The sequence below is a fragment of the Malaclemys terrapin genome, chromosome 1 (assembly GCF_027887155.1).
Source record: "Malaclemys terrapin pileata isolate rMalTer1 chromosome 1, rMalTer1.hap1, whole genome shotgun sequence".
NCBI classification, from domain to species: Eukaryota; Metazoa; Chordata; order Testudines; family Emydidae; genus Malaclemys; species Malaclemys terrapin.
The window spans coordinates 120,518,558-120,542,182 of NC_071505.1; the positions used below are offsets into that span (position 1 = coordinate 120,518,558).

Here is a 23,625-nt window from a genome sequence, read left to right on the forward strand (position 1 = left end):
AAAAAGTGCTGTTTCTGGTGTAGCTTAAGTTGTTCTGGGAACTGGTGTAAGTTACACTGGCAAAAGAACTCTTTTGTGTTGTGTATACCTGCAAAGCCTTTCTAGTGTAAGCAAGGCCTCTCTCTTTGTTTTGTGCAGTGTTGAGAACACGGGCGCTTGACACAAAATACTAATTGTTCTGTAATGATTTCAGGGGAGTTATCCTGATGTACAACTGGAGCCATGCAACTTTTGGTCAGATTTTGTACTGAGTTTCTCAGCACCTCCCTAAGTTTGGGCCATGTTTGTGCCTCCCTAATTCCTGGTTGCGCTAGGGACTGGCACAGCCCCCAGCATAAATTAGAGCTGCCAAAGGGGTTATCCCGCAAAGTAGCACAGCCACACCCACTATGTCCCTCTGCCACCCATCTACCCCCTCCTGTCAGGGGCTGTGCAGGAGGCAGTGTGGCTATATAAGCCTTACACTGCTTTCTTGCACTGGGGGAATTCCCCAGAGAGCCCTTCTTCCCTCTCAATGTCCCCTTTACACTGCTACAGTGCCACATAGTGGTCACGGCAGTCGGGGGGTGGGGTACTGTTGCCACCTTTCAATGGCTGGTAACCAGGCCCAAGGCCCTGCTCCCTTGTTCTGCCTCTTCCCCCCAGGGCCCTGCTCCTGCTCCCCAAGGCCCCGCCCCTGCTCCGGCTTTTCCCTCGAGGCCCCGCCCCTTCTCCATCTCTTCCCCAGGCCCCACCCCTTCTCTTCCTCCCCCCACCCCCCAGACCAAAAAAACAGACATCAGGGCTTGTCAAATGGCACCCAGACTGTCCAGGTGAACACCGGATGGGTGCCAACCCTGGAGTGGGGAGAGAGAATCTATCCCTTTGTCTGTAGTTTCAGTACTCATGGAGTAAACGCTTCTAACCCAGAGTCAAACCTCTGTTCCATTTGTAGCCATCTAAACTATTACTAATAAAGCTTTCAAAGGCATTCTCCCATCCCCCAGAATAATCCCTGGGAGATGATGCCACAGAGTGCAAGGGAGACTTTGAAATACCTGTGGGAGAACTTTTAGATGTTCTCTCCCTTACCACATTCTGTACTCTGCTGCTGTCTCTGTTTAAAACTAACACATGAAAAAACGTCAGATAAAAATCTGGCATAATTAAAAATGTAGATCCTGCCTTCCACGAAACCACAAGATAATATGAGAGATGAAAGAGTGCTCATAAAGCACCATAGCCATTCTCGAAAGCTACAATAGACAACAGACTTTATATAGTTTGGTCAATTAAAAAACAATGTTTCCTTAATACGACTTTTCTTTAAGAGAAATCCAATAAAATGTTCAGTGGAATAATTACTGTGTAAGTAGAACTAATTAATCCTGAGCCCCTTTCACTGATATACAATAGACATGGGGCCCAATTCTACAAGTGCTCTGCAGAGAGTGCCACTGGCTTCAATAGGAGTTGTATGGGTTGTGTGCTTAGGCTATGGATAATTCCAAAGTAGTTAAACTTTGGGATACCTTTTGGGCTGAAAGATGCTATATAAAGGTCTGATATAGTTATTGAAAAAGTGTTCCAAAATAAAGGATGAGCAGGTGGTGACAAGTGATGTGCTCACATCCGAATTGAAGCTGAATTTCAAACACACCTAGGTTTTGGGATGTTGAGATGAATACGTTTGTCTGTATTTTTATAATATTGGCCAAAGCAATCTGCAAAATCCAGGTTTGGAATTCAAACATTCACGAGTCCTGGGGTTGTAGTTTTGGCTCATCTCCTGTTTTCAAACCAAGTTGAACTGTTCCTGTCATATAGGCATATGAGCCAATATCCACTTGTAACTCATCACTATAACATACAGGAAGTACATGGTGCCTTTCATACTCTAGATATCCCAGAGTGTTGTATCATAATGAGCTAGATCAGTGGTTCCCAAACTTTTTTCTGCCAAGGACCCTTTAGAATCTGACTAAATGTCCCAGATCGCTTTAATTTTTTATACATAAATTTCATGACATCTGTGGCAGAAAAAGTTCTTCTAAACCCTCACAGGGAGGGTGTCTTCCTGAATGAGGAAGTACCACCAGCGTGGGAATGCCCCTGCCAGCATGAGCTCTCACACATGGTACGTGCAATGTCATGGTGTGCAAAGGATGCGATTTTGATAACAAAATGGAATCCTCCATGCAGCAAAAATGCCGAAATGATGTTCTGGTTAATTCCCACCCCAGCTCAAGGGATGGACCCCAGCAAAACCCAGAGGACCCCCAGAAGTCTGGGAACCCAACTTTGGGAACCACTGAGCTAGATGCTAGTGGGTATGACTGTGCAAGAAAGCATCACAGCAGATGTGTTCTCAGCAATAGCTTACATTCTATGCTGTACATGTCTCTGAGGAAGTGTACGTTGGCTAGGACATTAGGGTTACCTTCTGACTCTGAGAAGTGCTACTGGAGAACAACCCATAGAAGAAGAACAATTTGCACTTTTATAGGTTGCAGCTTTCATAGATGGATCTCAAATCATTTTGCAAAATTGCTTAATTAAAGCTAAAAACACACTTGTCTGGTGAATGGTCTCCATTTCGCAGCTGGGGAAACTGAGGCACAGAAATTTGAATCATTTGCCCAAGACAACACAGTAAATCAGCAACAGGCTAAGGAATAAGACTCAGGAGAGAGGTGTCATAATGACAGGAATGGTTAGCTCTTTGCATTATTTTCTCACTACTTCATTGTTCAATGAGGACTACATTACAGAAACAGCTTAATTCAATTTGAAATTTGTAGTGTTAAAATGAAGTATCTAATATACCAGTGAGTATCTGCCTTTACTTATATCATGTAGTCTGTGATTTTGTTTCCACACTTTATTTCTCTGAATAAAAATCAGGGATTGATGGGCTTAGAATGTTCTGTTCACGCATATGAGAGCTCCAGGGTACCTACAAAAAGAACAGGAGTACTTGTGGCACCTTAGAGACTAACAAATTTATTAGAGCATAAGCTTTCGTGGGCTACTGCCCACTTCTTCGAATGCATATAGAGTGGAACATATATTGTACCTAGTGGCCATTAGAGTTGAACGGATAATGCATTTTTTAAATCTATTCATTCAAGTTGTTAAATGAATTTTCTTTGTCCATTTTCACACCCTTTTTGTGTTTGCTTTCTGCAGATATCTGCGATGTTGAGCAAATTTCACAGTTGTATACATCAAGTATTTGCAGAAAATGAATTTCAGAATTGAATGTGCAAGTATTCATGTTAGAAGTGCTTGCACACACTTCATCCAGTCAGTGAACAGAAATAACACCTTGATAATCACAGCTCAGTCATTGTGCTAGAGAAACAATATTTCAGTAAAACAAGATATTCTTTCTTCGTGTATCATCCCTTCCTCCACCCCACACATAGACATGTTCTCCCTGCTTTGCAAAAGCTAATTTCCTCTGAGATTTAACAGCTTCTCTCCAGATTAAACAGTAATTCTGATTATTATTGTTTTGCTGTCACTGATAGGGTATATTGTAAGCCCTGGGCCAAATTCATCCCTGGTGCAGTTCCACTTACTTCACAAATGAGCAATTCAAAAACAAAAAAACACCTTTTGTCAGCAACAGTGATGGTCTATGAAAATGATCACGAGTATGACACACTGACACTAAATATCCAAAACCAATTCTGTGGTTTAGTCTTGGGACTATCACTATCCAGGCACCGCAGGCCTCTAATACGTTCTAGCCTGAATGTAGAGGACTGAAAACCAATGAGAAAAGAGGTTTAGTAAGTCTTATATGAGGAAGCAAGGACCTGTTCTTGCAACTTTTACTTACATGGTTTGTCAACGGAACTATTCAAGTAAGCAGGTTCAGGCAGCTTTTCATTTGGCAACTGTCATTCTGTTTTAAGGTGTCAGAATAAAAACCAGTCTCACAAATGGAAGGAATTTGCTGCTTCCTACTCTTTCCATAGGTCTGAGAAGTCTACAACCCAAAGAGCCAGTTTCTCAGCTTGTGTAAATTAGCATAACGCCACTCCAGCTAATCTAGATCAACTAAGGATCTGGCATGAAAACCACCCTATATCCAGGAATTCAAAATACATTTTGATACTTTAACCAATGAGATTCCCTATTCTCGAGAAATCCAGAACTATTGCTTTCTTTTATTGATAGCAACAAGAACCCAGGAAATGCTGAGACCATTAGCAAAGGAGTGCAAGTGATTATAGTTCACAGTGTGGTAGCATCCACCCTAACCTATCTAATAGGTTTTCTTTAACTGTAAAATAAATGAGCCCTAACATTAAAGAACACATTAAACAACAGCACTGCAGTTTGTTTATTTGGGAGAGCTTTTGTTGTTTACTTTCACTGAAAATGCAGATGGAAAACTTATTTTTACTTGGGTAAACTCATTATTATTTTCTCAGTGAAAAGTCTCTTCTAACTACCAATACTAATATTTGTTCACTGAGGGCCAGATTCTGCCATCCATGTCCTTGCTGAGTAGTATCTTAGTCCACAAGTAGAATCAATGTGGCTATTCAGAGCTACTTACTCAGGTTGAGTATCTATCAGAATCCCGCACTGAATGAGCTACCTAGTCTTAAAGAAATACAACGTGAGGGGAAATACAATTTGCAAAACTAGATTTTATAGTTTGTTATAATGGACTTGAACACAATTTACTGGCAAATTTCATCCCAGTGTTTGAAATACGATATTTCACACTGGGGGAGTGTAGGCAGGGTTGTAGAACCAATGTAGAAGGAGGACAAAGAATCAGTACTTCTGAATTCTAGCCACTGCCTGGCTCTCTGCCATTGAGGTGCTGGGAGACTTTGGGGAAATCATATAGGACCATTTTCAAAAGTGCTATCTAATTTTGAGTGCCTCAATTTTTGGGCAACAAACTTCGAGTCACCCATTTTCCAAGTTAGCTACCCAAAAACTTAAACACCCATGATGGGAGCCACTTTTGGCCAATATTTTCCCCAGTTTTCATATCTGAAAAACAAGTGCAATATTATTATGTATTTAGTTCAGAATGGCAATGACAGGATTAACTAGTGTATGGGCTTGATCCTGCAGACCCCTATTTATATGAGTAGTCTTACTTATGCAAGGGGGACCATTTTTGGACTACTCACATGAGTAAGTGTTTGCACAATAGGATCCTATATTTATAAAGTGTTGTGAGATCATTGGATGAAGGGTCCTATATACATGCAAAATATGATCATTATTTTTAAGAAAACTAAACTAAAGAGATAGATAAACCATATCTTGGAATTAACTTATGTGGCAGAAACACAGATTTACATTCTATTTAAAATCACATCTTGATTGCTTCAACTAAGCAAAGAGCATTCACTCACAAAATTAATAGTTAAGAAGTTATGCACAGAAATCATGATTCAGTTCCAGCAAAATACTAGTTCCAATACTAGATTTATTTTTCCCTTCTAATCAGCCGCACATATTGAAAAGATAGCAAAGTGCACATTAACCTGAGGTCACTTTACTAATCACTAAGCAATTGTCTTTAGTGAGGTCTTGTATCCTTACACGCAATGCTTAGACTGCAAACCTTCCCTCTACACAGCCTGAATTTATTTCTAGAATTCAAGCTCTCATAAAGGAATAATTATAGTCCACAGATTCACAGTGAAAGACTAAGAAAAGTCTCCCAATTGACGCAAATGGGAGGAGTATGGTTCCCAGTGACAAAAATGTAGCACCCAACACACTGGATTCATAACTAACTTAATTGTTTTGAAAGCCTATCATGAAAACCACACTAAGGACTATCTCCAACAGCAAATCTAATTTTTATATTGCCTCTTTAAGTATACCTGATTCTATTACAATTTGTTCACCCATTAGCGAGAAGCACAACCATCCCCATCCTTTCTCAGGAATCTCCACTGGCTCTCTCCTTGTCAGAATCCTGCCCAAAATTTGCTCTACACAGGCCGTGCACCAAATTCACTGATGTAAAGTAGACTTCCTTACACTCTGGCTTCTTTACACTCAGATGCCCTTTCACCTACTTACATTGACTCTAATGATGTGTAAAGGAATGTAAATTGGTGCAACTTGCACACTGAGGTAACAGAAGATTAAAGAACATGTAAGTTAAAGTAGTGTTGGTGGCCGGGGCTACTCCAAGGACTTCTCTAGATAGATTTTATTCCAGTATAACTATTTTGGTTAGGTGGTCTGATGTTTTACCAGTACAATGGTTATACCAGTACAATCCCCAGAGTAGATGCAGTTGCCTTACAAAGGTGCCTTAGACCAGTACAGCTTGTTCCCTTTCCTATACAGGAATAGCTACATTGGTAATAAAGCACCTTTATACCAATATAACTGTGTCCAGATTAAGCAGGTAGCATTGCTTTAACTATACTGGTATAGTTAAAAGAGATACAACTTTTGGGTTTAGACAAGCCCTATTCATGAAATACTGGTAGAGACTCAGGCCTAGTGTACACTGTTACATAAAAACAATGCGGAGTCCGGTGGCACCTTAAAGATTAACAGATTTATTTGGGCATAAGCTTTCGTGGGTAAAAAACCTCACTTCTTCGGATGCATGGAGTGAAATTACAGGTCAGACATTAGAATACATGAAGAGAAGGGAGTTACCTTACAAGTGGAGAACTGGTGTTGACAGGGCCAATTAAATCAAGGTGGATGTGGTCCACTCCGAATAATTGATGAGGAGGTGTCAATACCAAGAGAGGGGAAGTTACTTTTGTAGTGAGCCAGACACTCCCAGTCCCTATTCAAGCCCAAATTAATGGTGTTAAATTTGCAAATGAATTATAAAAGTTCTGATGTTTCTCTTTGAAGTCTGTTTTTGAAGTTTTTTTGTTGAAGTATGGCTACTTTTAAATCTGTTATAGAATGTCCAGAGAGATTGACATGTTCTCCTACTGGCTTTTGTATGTTACCATTCCTGATGTCTGATTTGTGTCCATTTATTCTTTTATGTAGAGACTGTCCGGTTTGGCCAATATACATGGCAGAGAGGCATTGCTGGCACATGATGGCATATATCACATTAGTAGATGTGCAGGTGAATAAGTCCCTGATGGTGTGGCTCGTGTGGTTGGGTCCTCTGATGGTATCACTAGAGTAGATATGGGGACAGAGTAGGCAACGAGGTTTGTTACAGGGATTAGTTCCTGGGTTAGTATTTCTGTGATGTGGTATATAGTTGCTGGTGAGTATTTGCTTCAAGTTGGGGGGCTATCTGTAAGCGAGGACTGGCCTGCCTCCCAAGGTCTGTGAGAGTGAGGGATCATTTTCCAGGATAGGTTGTAGATCGCTGATGATGTGCTGGAGAGGTTTTAGCTGGGGGCTGTACATGATGGCCAGTGGTGTTCTGTTATTTTCCTTGTTGGGCCTGTCCTGTAGTAGGTGATTTCTGGGTACCTGTCTCGCTCTGTTAATCTGTTTCCTCACTTCCCCATGTGAGTATTGTAGTTTTAAGAATGCTTGATAAAGATCTTGTGGCTGTTTGTCTCTGTCTGAGTGATCGGAGCAAATTTGGTTGTATCTTAGAGCTTGGCTGTAGACAATGGATCATATGATGTGTCCTGGATGGAAGCTGGAGGCATGTAGGTAAGTATAGTGGTCGGTAGGTTTCCTGTATAGGGTGGTGTTTATGTGACCATCACTTATTTGCACTGTAATGTCCAGGAAGTGGATCTCTTGTGTGGACTGGTGCAGACTGAGGTTGATGGTGGGGGAAATTGTTGAAATCCAGCTGGAATTCTTCAAGGGCCTCCTTCCTGTGCGTCCATATGATGATGTCATCAATGTAGTGCAAGTAGAGGAGGGGTTTTAGGGAACAAGAGCTGAGGAAGTGTTGTTCTAAGTCACCCATAAAAATGTTGGCATACTATGGGGCCATGTATCAGGGGGTAGCCGTGTTTGTCTGTATCCACAAAACCAACAAGGAGTCCGGTAGCACCTTAAAGACTTACAGATTTATTTGGGCATAAGCTTTCGTGGGTAAAAAAACTTCACTTCTTCAGATGCATCGGACCATGTGGGTACCCATAGTAGTGCCACTGACTTGAAGGTATAAGTTGTCCCCAAATCTGAAATGGTTGTGGGTGAGGACAAAGTCACAAAGCTCAGCCACCAGGTGTGCTATGGCCTCATCAGGGATATTGTTACCTAGTACATAGTTACTTAGGGGTATGAAAAATCCACACACCCCTGACCAAGGTAGTTATGTTGCCCAACCCCCAAGCACAGATGCAGCTAGGTCCATGGAAGAGCACTTCCATCAAAGTAGCTAATGTCGTTCGGAGAGGTGGTGTTCCTACACCATCAGAAAAACCCCTTCTGTCGGTATAGGCTGTGTCTACATTATAGGGCTGTGCCAGCATAGCTATGCGGGTATAGTCTCCATTATATAGACATGCCCTAAGGCCTAGTTTGCATTAGAAAATTATAATGGTATAACTAAGCTAGTTAGGCATATGATTTTTAATGATAAGATTATACCAGTATAAGCCCTCGTGTGGATGTAATTATACTGGTATAGCTTATGCTAGTTCCCAAAGCAGTATAAGCACTTTTATACTAGTATAACTGCATCCACACTAGAGGGGATGTACCACTTTAACTACACCGGTACAGTTAGCAGCAAAACTTTAAGGCTATGTCTACACTAGAGGGCTTACAGCGCAGCAGCATTGCTGTAAGCTCTCTCGTGTAGCTGCCCTATGCAGATGTGAGAGAGCTCTCCCATCGGCATAATTAAACCATCCCCAACAAGTGCACACTACCACTTACGCAGGCAAAACTTATATCTCTCAGGGGTGTGTTTTTTTGCCTAAACATGCAAATCTAACTTACACCACCTCATGCATTAGTTGTAAATTTGGCTCCTTGTCTTTCTCTCTTCTCTGCAAAAGCCTTCTTATCAACAGCTGCATCAGGAACAGCCAGCCTAAGTCTCTCTGCTTCCTTGACTCTGGCCGCATTTACAACACTACAGACTTCAGCCATCACAGCTGTGTTGGTCAGGGATGCAAAGAGTCGTGATAACAGTGCTGGCAAAAGCCTGTAGCCTAGATCCAGCTACAGGGTTGTGGTTTTACTACACAGGTAGAAAGCTCAACTTTGCTGGTATAACTGTATCCAAGCTAGGAGCATTTTGCCAGTACAGAGTACTGGTATTTTTGTGTTGGTAAAATGATCCTAGTGTGGACATAGCCTGTAAGCTCCTTGGGGCAGGGACCATCTTTTTGTTCTGTTTGTACAGTGCCTAGCACAATGAGGTCCTGTACCATGACTAGGGCTCCTAGTCTCTACGATAATACAAGTAATAATAATCTCATTTAATCTCTTGAAGAAAAGAGATATTTTCATATATCACCAGGCTCTTGTTACTTTAACTTTGTAAAGCAGTTCATTTTGGCGGGGTGGGGGGTGGGGTGTCTGATTTGTATTATATTAAAAACCACAACAAGTACTAGGTGCATGATATTTGCTGGTGCTTATGGTGGTCACTTGAGAGAAATTTCACTCTATGTTGTTTTTCTTAAAGAGAAATCAGCATATAAAGAAGCTACGTGATTACCTATCTGCACAATTTCATCCACTTAAATGTTACAGCGGGTCTCTGTGCAATGTCACGAGACTCATATATGATGAAACTGCAAAGAATAATAAAAATCAGAGTTCTAAAACTGAATTGCCATTGTTATTCCCATTCAAGTAGATGCTAATAGGACTGAATAAAACAACACATCTAGAAGAATACAGCTCCGATTTATTCCTCCTTGCCTTGGGATGATCATAGCTGATACCTTTAACAAATGAGAAAACAGGGATGCAACCCCATTTTACATGCTCATGTAAAATGCACTGACCCATCACAATATCTGTGCATACAACTTCTTTAAAGGCTTGATCTAAAGCTCATTAAAATCAGTGTCAGTCTTTCCATTGATTGCAATGGGCTTGCACGCACAATAAGGCTGAGAAATTTGCACTCCTTTCATTTACTGGTTTGCTTGTAACATTCCCCACCCCCTTCTGATCCATTTCTATTTCATACTGAAAACTAATATAGTGCTCCAGTAAAACAGGAGTTAAGTGAATCTGTGTGCTGACAATACCACCCCATAGCCTAAGAAAATTACTTATCAAGAGCTAACAGAGGATGTTTGGTGTTGTTTGAAGTCATCCAGACAGCACTCAAAATAGATTTTTCAATTATCTAAGGCATGTCCTAATGAAAGACAGAGGGAAGCACATCAGACTGTCTATTATGCCCCCCCAGCCCCTGCCCCCCTTCCCTGTATTTCCATTAGCAGTGTAATCAAACTGTCTTGCCAAGTGAGTGATGTGGTAGTTTTATTCAAAACAAGAGCAAAGACATTTTCAATAGCTATGCAGTTTGTGCTTGACAATGGGGAGGTGGGGAGAAGAGAGAAAACACAGGAGAATGGAATGAATGTACAAATGAGAGGATATATACATTTTAGAAATATAAGCATAGGTGCTGGAACAATATTTATAGTGGGGGTGCTGAGAGCCATTGAACCAAACTGTAAAATCTGATTCCAGCACCTGTGAATCTAAAGCCCAATTTTTCAGACAGGGAAAATTCCCATTGACTTCAATAGGACTGCAGGATCTGTGTCAAATATTCTGTCAGAAAGCATTGTTACTATAGAGATCTAGATCTAGTCCTGTTCATTTCTGGGCTCATTTCTGTCAGCACTCACTCAGATGAGTAGCTATATTGTAGACAGGATGAATCATGTAGGAAAGGACTTGGAAGATTGGGCTCAATTCACTATTACCCAGCCCTGCACCTTGTGTAGTCATTTATACTGGTGGTGCAAAGTGACTGCACAATGCTGTCATCGGGGTGACGGAAGCTTCCTAAAAGTGGGGGGGCCATAGGCGCCCGAACCGTGGCCTCGCCCCCCCGTGCCACCCCTTCTTCCCGAGGGCCCACACACACACAGTCCCTCTCCCAAAGGACCCACACACACACCCTGAGACCCTGTCCCTGCTTGCTTCTCTCCACCCTCTGTGCCTGTCACTTGCCCTTATGACCTGTAAAAAGTGGGAGGGCATAGCCCTCTTTTAAAAGTGATGGGGCCATGGCCCCCTGGCTCTCCCATTCTGGTGCCCCTGACTGTCATTCTAATCTGGTAATATTTTACAGCCACTTTCCACTGGTATAAATCATACCTCGCTCGTTAGCACTTTTCATCAATAGATCTGAAAGCACGTTACAGAGGGGGATAGTATCATTACCCCATTTTACAGATGCAGAAATTGAAGCACAAAGTGAGGAAGTAACTAACCCAAGGGCAACCAGCAGGTGAGGTCACAATGTACAGGGCAACAGTAAGTCAAATTTTTTGTCACTCTTCTAATTGTCTCAAACCAACAAAACTTCTTTTGTCGTGACATTTCTCATTCTTAGATTTGCAGTTTAAAATAATCTAGACTTGCAAGCAGTTCCAAAGGTGGCTTTGCTATTTTGAATATATATATATATATTTCTTTACCTTTCTCTCTGGAGAATGTACCTTTTTCACAGGAATTAGAAGAGGTAGTGGCTCTGGCTCTCATATGTCGCCAAAGAAATCACTAATGTGAAATTGTGCTACAACCATTTTAATTCACTGTGGGCCCAATCCCGTGAGTTGGTCCTTCAACTCCCACTGGCTTCGGTGAGAACGAGCAGTGATTTGCACCAGTGAGGAGGTGCTCTGCACTTTGTGGGATCAGGGCCATATATATATAAAACACACACACACACAAAGATTTTTAAAAAATACTATGCAGATTAAAAATATTATCACTGGATCATTTTACATACAGCACTAATTATCTCCATTGTAGCAGACTTTAACAAGCTATATGTTTTAACTTTAAAATATTATAGCTCAAAATGTTGAAACAAATGGGCCAAATCCAACTGTGCCGGCTGGTGTATATTAGTGTTGCTCTAATGAAATCAATGGATCTATGCTGATTTATACAAGATGAGGAGCTGATCTTACCCTTAAAAAAAAAAAAGCAGTATAGGGGGTAATATTATAGCCAGCACCACTTTCATTTCAAAATGAGCATTTTCACTGAATGATAAAACGCGATCTACAAGTACCAATAAACTATCTACAGTAGAACTCTGATTTCATGAACAATGTTTCTGCAGCCAAAATCATCTTTCTGCTGATGAATGTGACATCAGTCCTTCAGCCAATGTTCAAGCAGCTGTACAGGTTTGAAAAGACTGAGGGCTTGTCTTCACGTACAGTGCTACAGCAGCACCCATGCAGCTGCTGCACTGCTGTAGCTCTTTAGTGAAGATGCTCCTACATTAACAGGAGAGCGTCTCCCATCAGTGTAGTTAATCCACCTCCCCAAGAGGCAGTAACACCATCTACATAGGAGTTAGATCGGTATAACTACAGTACGTCGCTCAGGGATATGGATCTTTTACACTCCTAAGCAACGTTGTTATACCGATATAGGTCTGTAGCGTAGACTTAGCCTGAGGCCTGGTCTACACTTAAAAATTAGATTTATCTGGTTACTGCATTCAGGGTATGACATTTTTCACATATATGATATATGCATCCGAAGAAGTGGGCTGTAGTCCACGAAAGCTTATGCTCTAATAAATTTGTTAGTCTCTAAGGTGCCACAAGTACTCCTGTTCTTCTTTTTGCGGATACAGACTAACACGGCTGCTACTCTGAAACCTGACATTTTTCACAGTGACTTCAACACTCACTTATTGAGTGGCAGGCAAAAAGGATTTCTCAATGCACAGATTACTAGGCAGAATGAAGAACAATGCCTCCAACTAATTCTTCCATCGACCTAGCTGTGACATTCTGTGCCCCAAAGCACCCCCATATTCACCACTGTCATATAATTAGGATATGTTTTGTATGAAGTGTGCCTTGTGAGGTATCATTGTAAAAGTCTTGATCTGTTGAACATTAATATCCTGTTGGATTGTATGTGCTGTCATTGTATGTGAAGTTATGAAGTTTTGCTATGTGTGGGTTACTGAAATATGTTGTGAAGTTGGAAACAGGGCCACCCAGAAGATTCAGGGGGCCTGGGGCAAAGCAATTTCAGGGGCCCCTTCCATAAAAAAAGTTGCAATACTATAGTAACATGTATTTGGAAATGTAAAAAATAACTAGTGAAATACATTCAAAAATTAATTTTTAATTATTTGAAAATACACAAAATACATTATTTAAAAACATTAAATGCTTTAATGGTATGTATACATTTGCAATAACATAATGGGCTGTTGCTGGGTGATGGTTGGTGCCAATGGGCTGTCGCTGCCTGGGGTGGCGCTACTGTTGCCCAGGGCTGGGTGGGGAGCTGGGCTCTGGGTCAGGAGGTGCCCGGCTCAGAGGGGTTGGGCTTGGAAGTGGGGGTCAGGGCTGTGGGGAGATGGGATTGGGGGGTGCCTGGCTCAGAGGGGCTTACCATGTCGCTTACCCCCACCTTCCTCAGAGCCTCAGCGAGCTGCGTCCAGGAGCTTCTGCCGCTCAGCCCGCTGGAGCTCGCAGCCCCGCTCCCTTACCACACGGCTCCGAGTGGAAGGACCTCAGGCCCTGCCCGAGCCACGCTGCTGCAGCGCTGTCCAGGGCCACTCCTGGACGCGGCGCGCTGAGGTGCCGGGGAATGGAGGAAGGCGAAGGCGGAGGCGGGGGGAGCCTCCGACCTTCTCGTGGGGGCCCCTGTGGGGCCCGGGGCAAATTGCCCCACTTGCTCCCCCCTCTGGGCAGCCCTGGTTGGAAACACCCACAGCTCCAACAATGAAGAAGCTAGACAGTGCTAATGGCCCCATTAAAGGGAATCCACAGTCCCAGGGACTATCTCAGGAATTGTTTACAATGGAGACTTCCCAGAAGGAACACATAGAATCATAGAAGATTAGGGTTGGAAGAGACCTCAGGAGGTCCTATAGTCCAACCTCCTGCTCAAAGCAGGACCAATCCCCAGCTAAAACATCCCAGCCAGGCCTTTGTCAAGCCAGGCCTTAAAAACCTCTAAGGGTGGAGATTCCACTACCTCCCTAGGTAACCCATTCCAGTGCTTCACCACCCTCCTAGTCAGGGCCGGTGCAAGGATGTTTCAAGCCCTAGGCGAAACTTCCACCTTGCACCCTCCCCCCTCCCCGAACCCTGCAGCAGTTCCCCGCCCTGAGGTGCCCCCCCCGCGGCAGCTCCCCACCCCCCTCTGCCCTGAGGCGCCCCCCCGTGGCAGGTCCCCACCCCCTTCTGCCCTGAGATGCCCCACCCCACAGAAGCTCCCCTCCTCACCCCCGCCCGGGGAGCCGTGCAGCAGCTCCCCACCCCAGCTCACCACTGCTCCGCCCCCTCCCCGAGCCCTGTGGCAACTCCCCACCCGCCCTCCGCCCTGAGGCACCCCCCACCCCGCCCAAGCAGCTCCCCTCCCCCGGCCTCCGCCCTGAGGTGCCCCCCCCCCGTCCCAGGGAGCCATACGGCAGCTCCCCACCCTAGCTCACCTCTGCTCTGCCTCCTCCCCGAGCACCCCGTTGCTGCTCCACTTCTCCCGCCTCCCAGGCTTGCAGCTCCAATCAGCTGTTTGACGCCGCAAGCCTGGGAGGGAGAGAAGCCCTGGTTTGCACTCTACTGTACCACAGTTCTTACCATGCTTTGTATGGCAACAGGCTGTTATGGCCAGTGATGAGCTCCCAAAATCCTAATAACCAGTTCCCTACAGGGTCCTCGATGGCACTTCGGCGGTGGGGTCTTCACTGACTCCGGGTTTTCGGTTGCATTTTGGCGGCGGGTCCTTCACCCAGAGCGAGTGAAGACCTCCACCGCCGAAGTGCTGCCGAAGACCCAGTAGGGAACCACGCACTGAGTACAAGCCCCACGTGCCTGTCTCTCCCCCACACATCCATCCGACCCCAACCCACTTCCTGCCCTGACTGCCCCCTCAGAATCCGTAACCCATCAACCTCCCCCACTCCTTGTCCCCTGACTACCCCCTCCTGAGACCCCCATCCTAACTGCTCCCCAGGACCTCACCCCCTACCCAACTCACCCTGTTCCCTGTCCCCTGACTGCCCCGACCCCATCCACCACGACCCCGATAGACCCCCAGAATTCCCACACCTACCCAACCCCCCTGTTCCCCATCCCCTGACCGCCCCCTAGAACCTCCACCCCCTCCAACTGCTCCCTGCCCCTTATCCAACCCCTCCTCCCAGCCCTGGCCCGGCCCCCTTACCATGCGCTGCTCAAAGTGGCAGGAGCTGCAGAGCTGCCCAACGGCCAGGGCCAGCTCCAGGGTTTTGGCCGCCCCAAGCAGCCACAAAAAAAAAAAAAAGTGATCACGATCTGCGGCAGAAATTCGGTGGTAGGTCCTTCGCTCCTAGCAGGAGTGAGGGACCGTCCGCCGAATTGCCGCCGATTAGCTGGACCTACCGCCCCTGTCCGGAGTGGCCGCCCCAAGCACCAGCTTGCCAAGCTGGTGCCTGGAGCCGGCCCTGGGTGCGGCGCACTGAGGCTCTGTGAGAGGGGGAGGAAGCGGGGGAGCCTCCCCAGCTGGGAGCTCAGGCGGGCCGGACAGGTTGGTCCTGCAGGCCGGTTGTGGCCCATGGACCGGAGTTTGCCCACCCGCCGGCCCCTTTACAACCGGTTTTACACCAGCTTCTAAATTTAACAACCGGTTCTTGCGAACCGGTGCGAACCAGCTCCAGCTCACCACTGGTTATGGCATCATCCATTAAATATTTTAAAATCACTTGTACATGCTGCTACAACGTCTATTAAAATAACAAATTTCTAGTGATTATTCATTGTAGTTCAACCATCCATAAAGGTTACTTTATTTATTGCGAAGTGTTCAGGGACAATACTGCATCCAAAGAGGTCGAAGAGAATTTTGCTATTGACTTTAATGGGAGCTGGGTCTGATCCTTACTGACAAAACACAACATACTGTATGAAATGCAGTGGTCCTAATGGCCTGCTATTGGATTCAGAAATCATGCACCCTTTGTTACTATTAGAATTATTTTCCACTACTTTAAGAAGTATACTCCATGAGAAGAAACTCAGGTTCACAGGAGAAATTAACATTCCTCCAACTGAACATCAGTTTACCGTAAAATGAAGGTTTAGGGCCTGATTCTCCACTCTCTTACAATTTGAGCAGGCATGTGAAAAGGTAGCATTTCCCAGCTATTTTGCACATGTGTCAGTGACTACACAAGGGGAAGGCAATGGAGAATCAGCCTTTAATGCCTGATCATGGATGTCAAAGGCAACTGCAAGTAGTCATGCCCGTCAGGAGGAGGATGCTGGGGCCTGATCCTGCAAAGTGCAGAGCACGTCCGCACCGGTGCAAATCACTCCCAGTTCTCACCGAAGCCAGTGGCAGAGCAACTCACGGGATTGGGCTCACAGTGAATTAAAATTGTTGTCATACAATTTTGCATTAGTGATTTCTCTAGCAATATGTGAGTGCCAGAGCCACTACCTCTTCTAATTCCTGTGAGAAAGGTACATTCTCCAGAGAGAAAGGTAAAGAATTAATAACATGCGGGGGGGAGGGGAGGGGTTATGGCCAAGATATTTCCCTTCTGGGTGCCTACAGTTAGGCCCCATGTATCTTAGTTTGCAGCCTGGACTTCTTTTTGTGCACTTCCCCAAATCAGGAATTGTACAACTGTGCAACAGTTTCTTATTTAAAACTATGTAATAAAGCATGACACATTAGTTCTTGGCAGCAGCACTAGCAACTTCAAGTCTGGTTTATTCACTGTGCTGACTCCTCTGGCCAATGTGTGCTTTTAAAGTTTCACTGCACAAATATGTGTCATCATGACGTTGCCAACTCTACTGATGGGATTTAATCTAATCATCCAGCAGTTTCATTCAAAAGATTTCCCCTTTCACCTGAATCTCTTGTCCCTCCCCTGTGCTAATGATGACCGTCACCCCTCCTCATTCAAATATTCTTAATACCTACTTCTTGTACCAAGCCTGCAGATATAACCCTTCTCAATCAGAAGGGCTGGTTTACGGCCATTACAAAAAAAGCACAATGCTCTAAAATCATCTTCCTCTGCTCACTCAGGGAAATTTGTATCGCTTCTTTATTTGTAGGCAAAGGGCTGGAATATACAACGCCTTTCATGATTGGATCCTACTTCAATTGGGAAGCGTTATGGGTGCAGAGGGAATTTAAACCCGTAGATTTTAAACTCCGTAGGAAGGATCTCCATCATCCTCGGAGTTTTGTACACCACTGAGCACATCGGCAGCGTCTGACAGACGCTAAGTAACATGTTGACAAAAGAGTTGTGTCAGTAAATAAGTGGCAGCCGGTGCTACCACCCCACCCCGAATCCTGTTTCAAAGAGGCTGGAAAAACCCCAGGGGAAGCAGTCTAGGGTTAGATTTTACGTGCATTTCTTTTGGAAGATTTAAAGGGTGTTTTTTTTTTTTTTTTTTTTTTTTACTGCCCACGCTGTGGTTTCCAGCGAGGAAATGGTTACAGGAGCAGCCTTGGAATTGCTTCTTTCTCCCAGCACTTTGGCGTGGGTGGGAAGAGCCAGGGTTCAGACCAAAGGCAGTAACCGCACCACCCCTCCCCCAGCTGCACCAGCCCAGCAGCACGTGTGCCTGTCAGAGCGCTCCGGCTGTGCCACCGCCACCGCCCAGCTGAGCAAAGCGGAGACTCCCAAGGGCTCTTTAAATACGGTCTATAAATACTACGGCGGAGGCCCGCTCCTGATTGGTCGCCACTTCCCGGCTGCTTTGCATACAGACCTCGCACAACTGGGCGGCGATAGAACCTTCCCCCCTTCTTCCTCCCCCTCCCCCAGCCGCACAGCTGGAGCCGCCGCCCTGGCTGCCGTAGCAGCCGCAGCCGGTAGAGCGCCCAGTGCCCGGGTTCGCGGCAGCGGCCGCGCGTGTGACTCCGCTGCAGGGGCCGGGCCGCGTTTGAACTGTGGAACCCTGTAGTTACAGGGAGCCATTTTTTCCCGGTTGGGTCCCGGCAACAGCCAGTTTTGCAAGTGCGGGTGGACCTGGACTCAGCCAAAAGAATGCGTGTGCGCCTTTGCCTGCTGCACTCAGCAGTGCACGAGTACACAAACACGGGGTGAAAGGCATGAAGGAGAGGGAGACAGCGAGTTAAAAACCCAAACCACTGAGAAAGGGAGCCTGAACCTGAACCCAAGTTGCAAACACTCCCTTTTACCCACCCACCCCCTTCTCTGGAGAAGTTAGGGGCCAAACTTAGGGCCAGATCCTCGACTGGGGTAAATGCCCATTTCTCCATTAAGGGGGGAACTAGAGCAGCTCTGCACTTGTCTCTGTAGCAGACCAGAACCAAATCTGCAAGATCTGAAAACTTTTGGAGAGCTCAGCTCCAGCACCAGACTTCGTGAGAGTCAGGTCCATCATCGCTGTAATGAATGACTTGACTTCACACATGCTCAGTGATGTATTTTTGGAATTCCTCAGGGGTGGGGTGGGAAAGACAAACAAAGATTTCCAAACTGTGGACGTCAATAGAGTGTTGTAATATGTTCAGTAAATGACAATGCAAACCACAGACAGATACAGGGGAGTTTGATAGTTGAAGGCAAGAAATAGATCCCCAACCTGGAAACTACTGCATATTTAATGCCAGATGATAAGCAGACAGTTTAGTAGAGAAGAAAGTGAATTCTCTGAGCGCCTCACTCCCCACTTGGTAAATATTCCTTTCAGATAATGTTAAAACAATTAGTGTCCTTGTGACCAGCCCTGCTACTACAGCAAGGGGTTAAGAAACATCCTACTTTAATTAGAGTTAGGCGTGGCAGAATTCAATTTTAATCTTTTTTATAATTGAGGGCAAATAGTTTATTTTTAAGCCCTTTTAAAAATTGATTTACATTTTCACAGCTGCAGGAAGTGGGGGGGAGGTGATACTTATTTAACAACACTAGACTTGATTCAAAGCTTTGTGACTGTTGAAATACAAACTATCAACATCAAATGCCAACATTTTTTGCCTTAAATCAAACTTTAATGAAGTTTTCAGAAAGCATTTTCCCTTACTTTGCCTAACTATAAATTTTGATTCTTATCAATGGAAATATTTTTTTCACTGGGTTGTGTGTGAATAATGAAATTGACATTTACTGATAAAAATCTAATATTTCCAAGTCTAATAATCTCTCCAAAAATTGGTGTAAGAGCATTTACTAGACCTGATTGAACACTTTCCCAACAGAATGCTGATTGGATTAAATTGAAACATTTCCTGTGAACATAGAGATTTTGCTAATTTCCCACTAAAATGTTTTCTTTGGACATTATCATTTTGACTTTTGTTGTAATATAATGGAATACAAATTAAAAGGACAGGTCTGAGTCAAAACCTTATCAAAACAAAACATTTCAGCCCTATTAAGCCATTTCAATAAGGTCTAGAAGTATTTTCAAAATATTTTGATTCATGAAAAATTCTGAAATTTCAATTTTGTTTCATCCTGAAGTGAGACTGAATTTTAAAATCTTGGAATTTCCCATGGGGCAGAAATTCCAATATTGACCAGCTCTAGTAGTAACACTGTTATCCTGGTTCCTTACAACAGCCTGGATCATCTCTCCCCAGGTGTGCCTCTGGAGGGGGAAATCTCTGAGAGAATCCTCTTGCAGAGTTCCTTCCCTGTTGTAAGGGAGTGCATGATCCCTATCCCTGCAGAATAAGCCACTAGGCCTGCCCCCACACTTGACAGATTCCCAAGGATGCGGCTATTCATTCAGAGGCCTAGGGCTTCTACAGCTGCTCTCGTCTCTGGACCCTCCACATCCCTAGAATTCCCTTGGAATTGTACTAGCCAGGATTTTCCCGCTGGCCATAGTTTCTCCTAGGACCTCCAGAGGATAAGGCTACATAAAAGATGATCCAGCTGTAATCTGTCCAGTTTCCATCTACTCCCAGTGCTGACTGGAGGATTGAGGGGACAATCAGGCTCAAGCATATAACCGTCACATGATGTACACGAGGAATGAAATTCTTCAAGAGTGTCACCAACACACAGGAGTCTTGCACTGTTTGGTGTTTTTAATAAAGTCCCAAATCCTAAAAATCATGAAATTATGAAAATCTCAGCTTTCACTTAAAAAAAATAATAAATTCCTAGCTTGCATAGCTGTTGAGAAATACTGGAAGACATGAACTTTAATACACACAGAAAGCAAAGTAAGATTAATTTTAATCCATTCATGACTTTTTGTGGCCTGACTCACAATTTCTGAATTCTGGGGGTTGGCAGTACTGCCTTAGTGTAGGGCAGAGGTGGGCAAACTACGGCCCGCGGACCACATCTGGCTCACGGGACCCTCCTGCTCGGACCCTGAGCGCCTGGCCTGGCAGGCTAGATCCCAGCCCTCCCCTGCTGTTCCCCCTTTCCTGCAGCCTCAGCTCATTGCACCACCGGCGCAATGCTCTGGGCGATAGGGCTGCGAGCTCCTGGGGCAGTGCAGCTGCAGAGCTGGGCCCTGACCCAGTGTTCTGTGCTGCACTGTGGCGTTGCTGGCTCCAGCCGGGCAGTGTGGCTGTAGCACCGCCAGCCATTGGTGCTCCAGGCAGTGCGGTAAGGGGGCAGGCGGGTTGGATAGAGGGCAGGGGAGTTCGGGATGGTAGTCAAGGGGTGGGGGTGTGGGTTGGGGTGGTCAGAGGGCAGGGAACAGGGGTTGAATGGGGGCAGGGGTCCCGGGGGGGCAGTCAGGAAGGAGAGGGGGGTTGAATCGGGGGCGGGAGGCAGTCAGGGGACAGGGAACAGGGGGGTTGGATGGGGCAGGAGTCCGGAGGGGGCCATCAAGGACAAGAAGCGGGGGGGGTGGGGCCAGGCCACGCCTGGCTGTTTGGGGAGGCACAGCCTCCCCTAACCGGCCCTCCATACAATTTCTTAAACCCAATGTGGCCCTCAGGCCAAAAAGTTTGCCCGCCCCTGGTGTAGGGTCATGATGGCAAAGAACAGTCAAATAGAATAGCAATGTCAACCATTAGAAAATTTGTATATTCTGCTATAGAATGGGGGAAAGGTCCTGGTCCAACGCCCACTGGACTTCAGTGGAGCTACACTGATTTATGCCAGCAGAGGATCTGGCCTGAAAATGCAAGCTACTGTAAACTATATTTTTGCACTTTTTGACTTGTATAGCCTGCTCTAATTGAAAACAGCTTATTTTAAAAATATTAGCTGTCCTGCTTTTGTTCTGAAGTGTGAGGAAGATAGCCGGCCAGTTTATATAAATACACATCTGTGCGCACACAGCAGATTCAGTTAGAAAGAGCTGCTGCTACCATCTCTTCTTTTTTGTTTTCCTTCACTTTTGTTGCTGGGAGTGGCTGTCAATGTATTGTTTCAGGCTGGATCTGGCCACACACTCAGCAATTATCCTTTCATTTGTTTACAGAATGGGCCTGACTCTGCTTTTACAGAGTACCCCAAACTCAGCTAACAAAAGTGAGAGTTTGGTATACACAGGGAATGCAAGGTCAAGCCTTACAACAGATTTGTAAAAATTTGATTGTGAGCTCCTTATGGGAATTACTACTTCAGGGGATGAATAAGCAGTGAGAGCCAAAGTCTCAATACATTTGCTTTCGTACAATAAAGACTGAAGTGAGGAAATACAGAAAATACATCCAATGACCCTATTGTAACTCTTTCCAAGAATGTTTTAAATACATTTTTGCAAAACTTCAAAGGGTTTTAAAATAAGGCCATACAGAACTGCGCTGATCAGCTTTCTGTAGGACAAATCGTGAACCCAAATCATAAGCCCACATATGGTTATACATTCGGGCCAAAAGCAGTGGAAAAACCCCTAAGTGAATGCGTGAGACCTGGGTGGGGAAGAATATTTTCAATAGTTCTTTTCCAGTTATCTTATATAGAGATTAAAATGTTGGCCATTACTATAAGTCAGTACATTATCTAGGATTATAATGGAGAGATCTTGCTAGAGTTTATATGCTTGGAAGCAATAATTTAACTGCAACCACGGCAACTTGACAAGCTGTCGAATGGGTTGTTCTCAGAGGGGATGTGAGGGAGATGCAAATGAAATAAACAGACAGGTTTTAATGCTAATCAGAAGTGACGCTTAATGGCTCTGTGTTGGGGAACCGTTTTATTTGCATGCCCAGAAAAAGAAATTGTACTCACCATTGAGCATAAGGCTGTATTCTTGTGATAAACTCCAAAAGTTAAAATCTTCCTTTGCATAGAATTCTTTTTGAATCTTTGTTTCAGTATTGGTATGGGGAAATGGTGAGGAAAAAGGAGCCCAGAGCAGACTTTAACATCCCAAATTTTCAGTCTGCAACAGCAAATTATTATTTCTGGCTTTATATCCTGAAGAAATAGTATCTATTCATCAGAGGCTACTCATATGCTAGGTAAGCCAGAAATAATGATCTCAGTAAATTGGACTTCGTAAATGCCTAGAGATCTGACATTGCCCTATTTTTGGCATTAAATAACTTCTCCAAAAAACAGTGCAAGCCAAAAATCAGCATCAGATTGTTCAAAATGACTGATTAGTAACTAGTACAATTATGCTCTCTCACAACTTTTGAAAGGACTTTGAATTTTAGTGGCAGAGTGCCCCCTACCTGTGAGAGGATTTCTTACTCATCCCTGAAAACATTAAAATTATGACCGATTAGAAAACAATACAAGTCTGGCTGCCTGTTTCCTTTAAAATGTCTTGGGATGAGGTGTCTAATTTTGATGTGAACATTTAACTAAATGTAAACACTCCCTTCCTGCCAGTGAGGTCCTGTTGCAAACACTAGGAATACCATGAAGTTAATGATTGGTGGTGGTAAGTTATTACAGCTTTAAAGTTATAGTTGTGTGTGTGGACGTTGGGTTTGTGAAAGGTACTGGGTTAACAGCCCTGGAGACTGAAGCCGTCGGTACAGCATGGACAGCAGCAGGACAACTTCCCACACACTCCCCTCCCTGAAGTGCTTTAACCTTTTCTGGGAGGGATTTTCTCAGAGGGTTACAGGGTCTCTCAGGCAGTCTCCAAGCCCATTCATTTCTTGGCATCTCTGCTGAAGCTGCCAACAAAGTTACTTATCAGTGCAATTTTTTGGTAGTTTATTTTACAAACACTTGTCTCCCAGGAGTGGAGCAAGGGTCTCAAACTCATTCACACACCCACTAAATGGTCATTAAATGGTAATAATTTTCATCTTTACTGTCATACGCTTAACTTGACCCAGCAAACTAGAGGTCAAAGGTATTTTGCTCAATTCCCAATAAAGAGCTGGTCAAAAAGGGAAAACTAATTTTACGTAAATGTCAACTTTCTCACCCCTTCCTTCCCAAATATTTCATCAAAATTCAAAACACTTCAGCCAATTTTACCCAAGAATAACCACCAGCCACAGGAATTGTAAAATTCTGTCCTACAGCCTTGAATTTGTTTAAGTTATAAGTCTGCTTTGCATTTCTATCAGGACAAGTGTGGGTTTACATGGAAAAAACACTCCTGCATGTGCGTGATGCATTCTAGTCTAAATCCAATTGTATTAAAACATTCC

The 23,625-nt window shown here is 44.5% G+C and overlaps 1 protein-coding gene across 2 annotated transcripts in view; it reads right to left on the minus strand.

Moving 5' to 3' along the window:
- Positions 1–22,353, minus strand: part of KRAS (KRAS proto-oncogene, GTPase) — a 95,194-nt gene extending 72,841 nt beyond the window's left edge. The window contains exon 1 of one of the 2 annotated variants that reach the window (XM_054036925.1): positions 22,238–22,344. In XM_054036925.1, the coding sequence (XP_053892900.1) occupies positions 22,238–22,247 (10 nt within the window). In that variant the 5' untranslated portion in view covers positions 22,248–22,344. Of the gene's footprint in view, positions 1–22,237 lie in introns of both variants that reach the window. The other variant, XM_054036934.1, reaches the window with a different exon arrangement.
- Between the last annotated feature and the right edge of the window lie 1,272 nt (positions 22,354–23,625).